This window comes from Lepidochelys kempii, chromosome 22 (genome assembly GCF_965140265.1).
Source record: "Lepidochelys kempii isolate rLepKem1 chromosome 22, rLepKem1.hap2, whole genome shotgun sequence".
NCBI classification, from domain to species: domain Eukaryota; kingdom Metazoa; phylum Chordata; order Testudines; family Cheloniidae; genus Lepidochelys; species Lepidochelys kempii.
Window position 1 is genome coordinate 18,846,623 of NC_133277.1, and position 11,551 is coordinate 18,858,173.

The window sequence follows — 11,551 nt, forward strand, 5'->3', positions numbered from 1 at the left end:
CACAGCTTTCTGCTCTCCCAGCTAGGTACATGCGGACAATGCAGGTCCCAGGATGGCACCAGGTTTCTCAGCACTGACAGTGGGGGTTGTGGTGTCCCTCTGCCTGCAGATATATGGTAAGCCATCTTCAACCCTTAATCAGCAGCCAGTGACTTCCCTACTTCTTAAATACTAATCTAGGGGGCCTCCTGCTCCCTTCCTTCCTCAGCACCATGATTCACAGCCCAGGGTTGGGGTTCAGAGCTTGGCTAGGTGGGCTAAGGATAGGGGGAAGTGTGTGGAACCTCTTGGATTTTTAATATTTCATTCATATTTATTTGTATCCTTGCTTTCACATGAGATTTCTCTGGGTGACACTGGCAGGGCGGCAGGAGGGAAGTCCATCACTCTCTCCTCTACTTGAAGTACACATCTTCAATGCCTGAAATCCCCATTTGTCCCCATACATTGTCTGTCTCCATTCGGGGAATGCTAATCTGGACCCCAGTTCCCTATGAACATGGCCCCTTGTCACTGCAAAGACCCTCTGTGAAGTCAGCGTCACCAACCTCCCTGAGCTTTGCTCACTTGTGCTGGCGCACCATGGCTTTGGGAGCAGGTGGTGGGTTAATATTTGTTATTGAACGGCAGCTGCTGCAAAGGAGGTAAACAGGAAAGCAGTAACTGCCGTTAGCTGATAATATTTTGACATTGGACCTGGAAATGTTCCAGCTCAGAAGACACAAGGTGTTTGGAGACCAGAGGTCTTTCCCCTCCACATAGTGGCAGGATGGCTGGATGCAAGCTGAGAACTAAGTCATTTGAAGTTTGCAGTTACCCAAGGTCCCAGAGGCAGTCCGTAACTGTGACCGAGGAGGAAATTTAACCCAGGTGTCCTGCCTCTCACTCTAACCACTGGACCAGCCTTCCTAGGGTTTTGTCTAAAGGGTAGAGTCATTCTCAGATGTGTTCCTTCTCTGAGTGTCTTACTTGCCATTGTATCCATGCTTGTACTGGCTACACCAAGGAAGATGATGTCCCTCCATAGCCCACAAATCAAAATACCCAGGGCTGCAAGGAGCTTGCAGCCCATCTCAGTTGGATTAAATCAGCAGCAGCTTCAGAAAGGAACAAAGTGACAGGAAATTCTTTCAAACAAATTCCACAGACAGTGTTTTGTCTGGTTAGAAAATCCATTCTCCATGCCCATTCCCTAGAATGCCACTCTCACCTGGTCAAGTCTAGGAGCTGGGTTTCCTTTGGCTGGGATTTTTCTGAAAATATCTCTGCACTTTCCTGCCTTCAGCATAATCTGTCACTAGCAAGTACAGCACTTCTGTGTCATTTCAAATAACTGTCAGGTGGTTCTAAGTTCAGCAAACTAGTGTCAGATAACCATCCCTCAGTCAAAGCGGGGGAAGAGGATAACATTGAACAATTTAATTGCCAAAGCACTGTCAAAATATTAAATAAATATTCTTCAGAACACTTCATGGTCCAGTGACTGATCAGGAGACTAGGACTTGTGGATCTGGTTCTATTCCTCGCTCTGCTACTTATTTCCTGGGTGATCTTGGGCTAGTCACTTAACTTCCCTCGGCCTCAGTTTTCCTATCTGCAAAATGAGGATATTGATTAGACTGGTCAGGAATTTTTCAGCTAAAGTTTTCATCATTGAAAAATGCAGATTTGTCAAAATTGAAACTATGGTAAAGAGCCAGTTTCAATGAATTTCCGAACTCAGAAACCTGTGAACATTTGTTTACACATTTTCAAAATGGAACCACGGGTTGGTGCTTCTCACCTCTGTTTTTGTTGTTGTTGTTGTGGTATTAATGAGAAAGAAAGAAAGAAAGAAAGAAAGAAAGAAAGAAAGAAAGAAAGAAAGAAAGAAAGAAAGAAAGAAAGAAAGAAAGAAAGAAAGAAAGAAAGAAAGAAAGAAAGAAAGAAAGAAAGAAAGAAAAAGCTTTCAGCAAGTTCCTTGCTTGGAGTTTCACTCTGTGGCTTTCCTGTTAGGTGTGGACAGCACCTAATGAATATTTTAAAAGTCACGGCAGGTGGTATGTTTCAGAGTAACAGCCATGTTAGTCTGTATTCACAAAAAGAAAAGGGGTACTTGTGGCACCTTAGAGACTAACCAATTTATTTGAGCATAAGCTTTTGTGAGCTACAGCTCACTTCATTGGATGCCTACTGTGGAAAGTGTAGAAGATCTTTTATACACACAAAGCATGAAAAAATACTTCCCCCCACCCCACTCTCCTGCTGGCAATAGCTTATCTAAAGTGATCACTCTCCTTACAATGTGTATGATAATCAAGTTGGGCCATTTCCAGCACAAATCCAGGTTCTCACACACACCCCCCCCCCACACACACACAAAGCTGCTGGCCCCAGGCATTGAGAGTTTAACCGCCAGGGTGTGATCACTGAGAGCTCAGCACTCTGCTTAAAATGTTCTTTCCTTTTCCTTTGAAATGAGCGATCCTGGGGGCAGTGATGGAGTCCAACAAACGCAGCTTCACACTGAGCCTCCTGGGAGGGACACCATACAGTGCAGTAAGAGAGACTAGGGGGTTGTGGACCATATGGCTGGCATTGCTGTCATGACTCTGTTCATGGGCTACTTACGTGGGACTCTGAAGCTCAGGAAGGTTCTACTGGGTGGAACGTGGAGCAGGAGAAGACAGAACATGATAGATAGATGGAGAGAGGGAAAAGCAGAGCAGCTGATGCAGAGATGATGTAGCTGCTCCCAAGGAGGTGATATTTATAGCTATGACCCAATACTCTGCAGAAGCTCCCAGGGGGAGCAGAGTTCATCCCTGTTGTTGTTTGTGGAGGGGGTCTGTGTCTTCTCCATGATAAGTGCAGAGGAGACACTCTCTCGGAGAAGGATGGGCCCTGCTGGAGGATGAGTAGAATGAAAGGGTTGTTGCTTCTAATGCTGGGTTTCCGAGACAGACTGGAACTTCCCCCACATTCCTGTCCACAGTGACATCTCCCCAGGCCCAGCTCTGGAGTGTGTGCTGAGGTGAGCACATCACTGCAATAAGATCACACCCCACAATGCACCTGGACCCCTTGGCTCATCCCCAGGACTGGCCTGCTGCAAACTCTCCCTTTTGATTCCTTCCTGCAGGTGAGAGTCTGTCCCAACCAGGCAAAGTGCGATTTGTTGCTGACATCTTCAACTATGTACTGCACTGGACGCCCGGAGTGAACTACTCCCGTGACACGTTGTATGAAGTGGAATATAAGCTGTAAGTACCCAGGACCATAGGGAGATGAACTCGCCTCTGAAACCCAAGTCACTTTTGCTTTACACTTGCTCTGATATTTAATGTGCAAATCAGTTCACAGAAATCTTGTGCTAACTTTCCAGCAGCCCTAATGCTTCCCACACCCAGAAAACATTTCGTTAAGGAGTGACATTCTCCCTACAGGTATGGTAAGCCTCCCTGGATGGCTGTCCCAGACTGCACTGGGATCTCTGGGCACTCCTGCAATCTGACCTACCAGATGATGGACACTCAACCATCTTCTCCCCGCTATTTTGCAAGAGTTAGGGCAGTATCTGGAAACCGCACCTCTCTCTGGGCCAGGACGAACGCTTTTTCCCCAAAAGAAGGTACCTGGGGTTTTTCCATCATTTTCTCTTCTGGACCCTAAAATCCATAGCCACAAAACTGCATCCTGTAAACTTGATTTAGCTGCTAGCAAATATCTTTCATGTGCTTGGTGTCAGAGCTCTGTTTCTGCTTAGCTGGGGAGCTTACTCCTGACCCCTGCTATATGATTACTCAGGTGCCTAGTCACTAAGTGCTAATAATGACAGCTGCATTCATAAAGCACTCGCAGCCCGTGCGCTGGCCACGGTGCTCAAGAGAGTTCATGGCAGAGTCACTGCGCCAGAGTTCATTCTGACAAACTGTTTTGGGTTAGGTTGAACAAACCTCATGTGACAGATGTTAGTCACAGCACTTAATGCACTACTGCCAGGGGTGAGATGCTGGAATGGTGAGGGTGGGCTAAGAACTTGGATAGAATAGAATAGAAGAGTGCCACTTGAAATGCATGTGGGCCGAGAGCTGTTTGACACTGGGCTCCTGTGATTAGAACAAACCTCTCTTAGCGGAACGAAAGAGAAACAATTCTCATGGATTCTGTATTATGTTTTTCCAGCTACTCTGCGTCTATCAGATGTGAGTCTGTCTGTGAGAGACAACACCATCCACGTGAGCGTGCAGCAGCTGATCCTGAAAGTGGGGAACAAGACGGTCTCATACAAAGACATACAAAAGTATGGTAGACAATACAGAACGTATGTCAGGAGGGCGTCAGACAATCTCCAGGTGAGACAGCCAGCACTTGTGTCATCCAGACTCCAGGGGTGGGGGACAGTGTCGATGGCCTTCATACTTAGGACTGGTTGAGATGCTTTGAACAAGACATTTTTAAGTAGAAAAATTGCCATGATTTAAACTAAATGTTTTGTTTTTTTACAAAAGAATCAACAATATTGAATTTTTTTATAAACAATAAGTTGTGAGGTTTTCACCAACACTGGCACTGGAATAGATCCCAAATCCATCACTGGGACATTTTGCTGAGTCGATTTTCAGTCAATTAAAAATATAAAAGAATTTCACAAAACCCAGAACATTTATGGACCATGAACCATAAAATGAAAACAACTTTGAAAGAGCAGTGGTTTTCAAGAGAAAGAGTTTAAATGTTTGACCTGCTCTAATATAGACAGACAGAGAGCAACATGGGCCAAGGTGTTCTGCGTTCAGACCTGAAGCCAATCCAGGGATCAGGTGCAAGTAATTGTGATGTGTGTGCAATAGCACCTAATGGCCCCACACTAGAGCAAGGCCCCATTGCACAGACCAGAGTAAGAGACAGATAAGCTCAATAGATGGTTATCCCCATTTTACAGATGGGGCACTGAGACCCAGGGAGATAAGCATCTTGCCTAAAGTCACCAAGGAGGTCAGTGACAGAACTGGCAATAGAACCCAGGAGTCCTGAGCTGCTGCCCCAGGTCCCAGCCACAAGGCCACACTTGCACCCTCAGCTACCTGCACTGTTGGAAAAGTGGGAATCTCATGAGATCAGCTGCTCACGTGAACATCTGGCTATTCCCAAGACATGCCCAAGCCAGCCTGAAAGCAGGCCCACTTCAGACCCAGAACCACAGGGGCCAAATCAGGTGAAAGAACCACCTCCAAATGTCCAAGAAACTCCCCAGGTTCTGGTCTACTGGGCCGCTCTGTGCTGGTCACTAGTGCCCAGCCTGCCAAAGGTGACAGTCCTTCTGGTGACTATTTCAGCAGGTGCAGGTGGAGACCAGAGAAGAGTTTGACATCCCCATGCTCCTGTGGGGCGAGGAGTACTGCATCCGTGTAGAGCCATGTGTCCTCTCCAGGCCAGTCGCCTCCAACATGACCAAGGAGAAGTGTGTCGCGATCCCCAAGGAGGACGGTAAACGGACACACTGGGTCTATTGGTCTTACCTGGGTCTGAGCTCCACCCATCACTCTGGCAGAGCCACTGCTGGATATTTCCCTGCCTGCTCCTCAGCTGCCATGCGGACAATTAGGGACCATATGCTGCTGAAGTATGGTTTGGCAGCTCTTGGGCTGCTCTGACTCACGCCTGGGGTGGGGTCCAGTGCAGACTAGCTCTCGGAATCAGAGAGCTGTGGCCATATCCTGATGCCTTCCATTCCCCAGATCCTCCTGTTCTCCATGTGGAGCTTAGGCACAAGGGAGACTCTGCCCCAGAGAGTTCCCCCAGAAAGGATGCTCTTGAGGTGGCATTGAGCCTCCCCACTCGAGGGACCCCTCCATGACACAGCAGAGCCACGTGGCCAGCTCTGAAGTCCTCACGACATTCCCAGAGCCCTGTGGCTGAGATGACTCCCACGCCCTGCGAGGTCAGGGGCACCCAGCCTCTGGGGCCTGCTGCTGCCTGTGCCTAGCGTATGGCAATAGCCACTGCACACAGGGACAGGCGGAGAGGGAGGAGGGGCTGGAGGAATGTGTGTGGGAGGGAAGAAGAGATTGTGATGATATGGCCCTGGAGAATAAAGCTACTGGGGAGCCCCAAAATCCTCTAGCCAGGCCATATACACCCCCAGAGATCCTCCCGTCACACTTACACAGCTCCCTGCAAGATACTCCCCCTCACACACATACTAGCCCTCCAGAGATCCCCCCTCACACACACACTTGGGGCTTCTCAGATCAAAGGCTCTAGAGATGGACACACCTTCACGTCCCTTATCTCTGCAGGGCGCCATGTGCGCCTATTGCCTGGCCGACAATGGCAGCGTGACTCAAGAGCCTGTGCCACAAGGGCGCGCTAACTCCAGTCTTCTGTTCCTTTCCAGAGAGCACGGGGATTATATCTGTCGGCGTTGGCATCTTCCTCCTCGTTTTCTCAGCCGCTCTTCTCCTGGGCACTCTTCTACTCTGTGCATACATAAAGCAACCCGTCAGGACACCAGCCATATTGGTAAGCCGACCAGATGCTAATGGCCACATGTGAGGCTCTCTGACTCCCAGTGTGGCAGGGTCCCTCTGGCGTATTGTTGCTAAGTGCAGTGGGCAGGCAGATCCCTGCCACACACAGCATCGCTGCTCTGCGTGAGCACAGAGCTTTTCGGTTCCCAGGCTTTGGGAGCCATGTTCTCCAGGAGGCAGGGTGCTGACCCAGAATTCAAAGCCCCCGGGTCTAGTTTCAGCTCTTGCCACCAGTCCACACTGCTCATGTTTTCAAAAGGGCCTCTGTTTTCCTGCCCACTTTGCAGCCCCCTGGGCCGAATGGTCAGACATGCAGAGCATGGGTGGCTCCAGAGGGCGTCAATGGGAGTTGGGTGTGCTCAGCACCTCCAAAAGGGGCACGCACTGCTGCAGTGGGTCCACCAGCAGAGCACTGCCCCCTATGGCGAGTGCTGGTGTGGATGTAGATGTGGGGAGTGAGCCAAGCAACAAACAGTAACAAGTAGAGGATTAGGGAATGAAGCAAGATAACCCATCTTCCTGCTTCTTTCCGCCCCTCCCAGAAATCTCTCCTAAAACCCTCTGGGTCAGAGCATGAGCACTTCCCCTTCGGGGCCAGGGACGTGGTTGTGTGCTTGGATGAGGAGTCAGTCCAGCAACTCTCCATGTGCCAAAAGGACCCCATGCAACACAGCAGCACAGACAGCAGCTCCAGCCCTGCACAACAGCCACCAGACAAGGGCTGCGTGTTCCTGACCTTCCCTGATGACTGTGAACGCCGGCTGGAGCCGGAAGGCCTAGCACGGGGGGACAGCAGTTGCAACAGCACCGACAGCGGCATTTGCCTACAAGACTCTTCCTCTGGCCTGAGCCGGTTCTGGGGCTCAGAGAGCCAGGACTACAAAAGACAGCTGCCAGGGAGTGACGATAGTGGCATAAGCCTGGTGAGGCGTCCCCCGTGCCTGACACACTCCGCCAGCAGCAGGGACTATACATCTGTGGATGAGGGGCAGGACCAGCGTGAAAGAGAGCGTGACTCTTCCCCGCCGGCCAGGGGGCTCAGCCAGGAGGCTGTGGAGTTTCGTGGGTACCTGAAGCAGCCGAAGGGTACCGTAGAGAGGCAGCAGGACAAAACTGAGGGACAGCTTCCCACACAAAGCCCAGGCAGGACCGATGTCACGCTGGAGATGGGTTGCTCTGAGCCTGCCCTAGCCAAAGGCTACTTGAAGCAGGCATCCCCAGAGCTCACCTGCGGCAATGCAGACACGGTGCTCGCTGGGGAGTCAGGCTTCCTGGGCTTTACAAGCAGGCTGGAGTGCAGCGGCTCGAGTCTGCTCAACTACGGGGCGCTGGGCATTTCTGTGCCCTCGAAATCCCTCCCTGAGCTCCCCAAGGTGCCCTTTGCATTGGACATCTTCAACACAGACCTGCTGGGCACCCTGCCTCTCATCTCCAGCTTACATTCAAATGAGCGACTCTGCTTGGAAATCGACTCTCGGAGCCTGCTGGGGGCTGACTGCAAGGACAGTCGCCGATAGGCCAGGCTGGGGAGAGTCTGCTCCTGGACTGGAGTGAGGCGTCACATCGGGAGCTGCGAGCATAGCAGGCTCTCTTTGTATGATTTGTTCTTAACTACCTCATGTAGTGGTGTCCCTGGGGGAGCAGCTACTGTGATAAGCTATTGCCAACACCATGAAAGTTGTGCTGATGGGAGCCACATCAGAACTGCAGAGCTGAGAGAGCTGCAGCCTACCCCCCATCCACAGACACAGCCTCCACCAAACAGGGCAGTTGGCCATGACAGAGATTCCCACCCATCTCCATTCAGTACAGAGAACGTGTCTCTCCCCTGCTGGAAACATATAACGTGTCTGTGGGAAGAATGGGATAGAGGCAGTAAGCTGTATTAAAATTGTGCGGCATTTCTGCATGGACATTAGTCCTGGGGCCCAGAGATATCCTTTCCCTCTCCTCTCTCACGCAAGGGCTATTAACAGCAGCAAGACCCCTGACATATTTATGAGTGTTGTATATTGACTATTGGAAATGTTTTGCCTCTTTTGTTCAAAGAAATGTTATTTATTTAATTTTTAAATATATAAAAGACAAATGGTGTCATTTATTTCAGTGTATCTTCTTGTGTGTGAGTATTGAAGCTACAGCTGGGTTTTCCCTTCTAGGGATCAGGGAACTGCAACATTGTGCCGTTACCGTGCACATGAGAAAGAGAATTTTTAGATCAGAACTGAAGGAACAGGAGCAAGATAGTCAGCTTCTCTCCTGCGGTTCCACATAAGCTGGCAGCAGTGGAATGCAGTTTTCCCAAGTGAATCCTGTACATTTGATGTATTCGGTGACAAATCACGAGCAAAAGGCAATGCACCAATTGTCATGTTTACACCTGAGCAAACTGGGCAACTGGGATTGTTCTCAGGGCACACGGCACTGAGAGTCACCTTGTGTTACACCCCTTCCTCCTGCAAGAGAGAGACTTGCTGGTACTTAACTGGGTGTCAGCTCCCTGACAACTCCAGTCTGTTAGCCCCCAACCCATCTCCTCTGGACTATGCCAGCCCTTCCTTTGCCTTGCAAGTTAACAATATATGTACCCCAGTCCCCTTGAAGCATTCCCCCGTAGTGTCCAGACCCTTGTCTGGTGAACACTCACAGTAATACCAGGTTTGCTGTCCCCAAGGGAGCAGTGTACACAGCTTGTACAGCTCAACTCTGGATCAGCTCCTATATAACACCACAGCACAGATCCATTTATAGTCCTAAGACTAAAACTCTCGCGCCGGTGATTAAGGATGATGGAAACGGGATGGTTACATATAAAACAAAGACTAAACGTCGCAGCTAACCTTCTGTCTAAGGACGTTCATCTCACCCCGTTTTAGCCAAGCCTGACTGAGATCCTGTTTTCATGACTATACACGCACTGTCCATTTGCTTCCTCAGGTGCCGGACAAAAGGGGTCTTTCTGCCTTCCCATTATATTCCTCAAAGTTCATTGTCTTCCCTCAGAGACAGGGCAACTGCCTGTGGTTCATTCTCCAGTGTCTTGTCTCCCTCTTGACTGCCCAGCCGCCAGGAGACGTCCCATGTAAATAGGGCTTCCATTACAAAGCTCAATTTCTGTTCCGACAGAGCTACACCTCCTACGTCCTGGCTGGAAGAAACCTGGTTATTCTCTTTGGTTGGTGACAGCCTTTGAAAGGTATTTTCAGCACCTGTACAACTCCTTAAATAGCATCCCTCCACACATCTCGCGCGGACAATGAGCATCAGTGTGACATACATTTTTATTCGTGCCCTCACATGACATCATCAATGGACTCAGCCCATGAAAGAGGTGTGCTCGGTGGAGGGCGTTTGTCAGGCCTGGTAGGAGTTGCTGTTACCCAACAGTGAACCCTTTGACAACTGGCTGGGAGGGATTCTGAAGGTCACAGCAACCCCTCTCCCCTCTGAATGGGAGTAATTTTACCTTCACATCACACAGATTTAAATGATGACACAAGCTACAAAGCAATGGCACATCCCGCCCCATTTTCGCTCTTCTTCTTACATTTAGAAATGGAAACACAACAGAAGGTCAAAGGGCGTTTTGTTGTGGGTTAAATTAAACTCCTACCAGGGCATTTCAGGAATTCTCCTAGAGTCACCCAAACTTCACAGAAACTCCACTGTGGGTTTTTTCAGTAAAACCGGTTACCTAAACACAGCTGATGAGTAGGACTTTGGAGTAATACCACAAAGCAGCTCTCTTCCATCGTCCTTATCAGCACATCAGGAAGTTTCCCCTTGTTAGGTTCAAGTTTAATTTGCAGCATTTGGCAGAGGGCTGGATGCAACTGTTTCTTTCAGTGACACAGTAGAAGTTCCTGTAATGAAAGGAGGAACTGACCCATCTCAAAGTCCAGAGGAAATTCCACCAGTGGGGCACATTTTTCCATGGTATCAGACAGCTAGAGACGTGAAGGGTGGTTACATCTGACTTTTGCAGGAAGGTGCAACTCACTCATGCCAGCAGCATTTCTGCCTATTTTTGCCACTTCCAGTGGGCTTACTTCATAATTTAATTCCAGCTTTGGCTAAAGAGAAATGCTAATTAGGGCTCATTTTTGCTAGCACCTTGAGTGGTCTCTTTATGGCAGGTTTCCGCATATGGAAAAGACCCTCCCCAATGGAATAACGACATAACCATATACACACACACACACTCACACATCTCTGATATGTCTATCTATGCCTGCCCCTCAAGTGCTCTCGTTTGAGGCCTCCTTTCTTTTCAGCCATCAGGTTGCACTATGTAAATGATTATGCTTACTCTTCCCAACCAACAAGATGGCACATGTGCAAATTCCTTTCAACCAACAGGCTTACAGTATGTAACTAAATGTGGACGCCTTCCAAACAATAAGATTAAAGTATGTAAATATTTAAGGGGACCTAGGAGTACAAGGAGAATCTGTGGCTCTGGATAACTTGTGTCCACTGTCCAATGTCCCAGGCCCACCATTCAGCAATGAGCTGCGTGTAGGGTAGCCACGGAGCAGAGAGAAGGGTGAGGGTAAGAGAAGTGGGACAAGGGGACAGGGAAGAGAAGACAGGAAAGGGAGTGGCCTCTGCCATTACAAAGCCGTCGGTCCATCAGTCATCGTGCTAGGATAGATGGACAAATTAGGCAGACAGACGTGCGCATACAAACACAGGGGCGCAGCTCTATGCACGGCTGGAATCCAGCTGAGAAACCTGTGGGAGCCCTGTATCATTTAGGAACCTCCCACCCCCAGAGGCAATGGCGGATATTAGAACCAGGCTTATTCCAGCCTTGTAGAGAATAACCCTGTCTCTCTGGGTCCTCGTACTTCACCATCGGGCTGTCAGTATCCATCTGTTGTCTCTGGTTTCATACTTGGATTGTCAGCTCCTTAGGGCAGGGACCAACTTTTGGTTTTGTGTTTGTACAGTGCCAAGCGCAGTGGGGTCTTGGTGTATGACTGGGGGTCCTAGGTGCTACAATGATACAAATAATAAAAATACCAATTTTAAGGAAC

The 11,551-nt window shown here is 49.3% G+C and overlaps 1 protein-coding gene across 1 annotated transcript; it reads left to right on the forward strand.

Moving 5' to 3' along the window:
- On the forward strand, positions 1-8,613 carry IL10RA (interleukin 10 receptor subunit alpha). The gene is made up of 7 exons (XM_073320930.1): positions 1-116; positions 3,122-3,242; positions 3,426-3,610; positions 4,165-4,334; positions 5,319-5,469; positions 6,380-6,504; positions 7,055-8,613. Exons 1-7 carry the CDS (start codon positions 53-55, stop codon positions 8,027-8,029), a joined length of 1,791 nt encoding a protein of 596 aa, XP_073177031.1. The 5' UTR covers positions 1-52; the 3' UTR covers positions 8,030-8,613.
- The last annotated feature ends 2,938 nt before the right edge of the window (positions 8,614-11,551 follow it).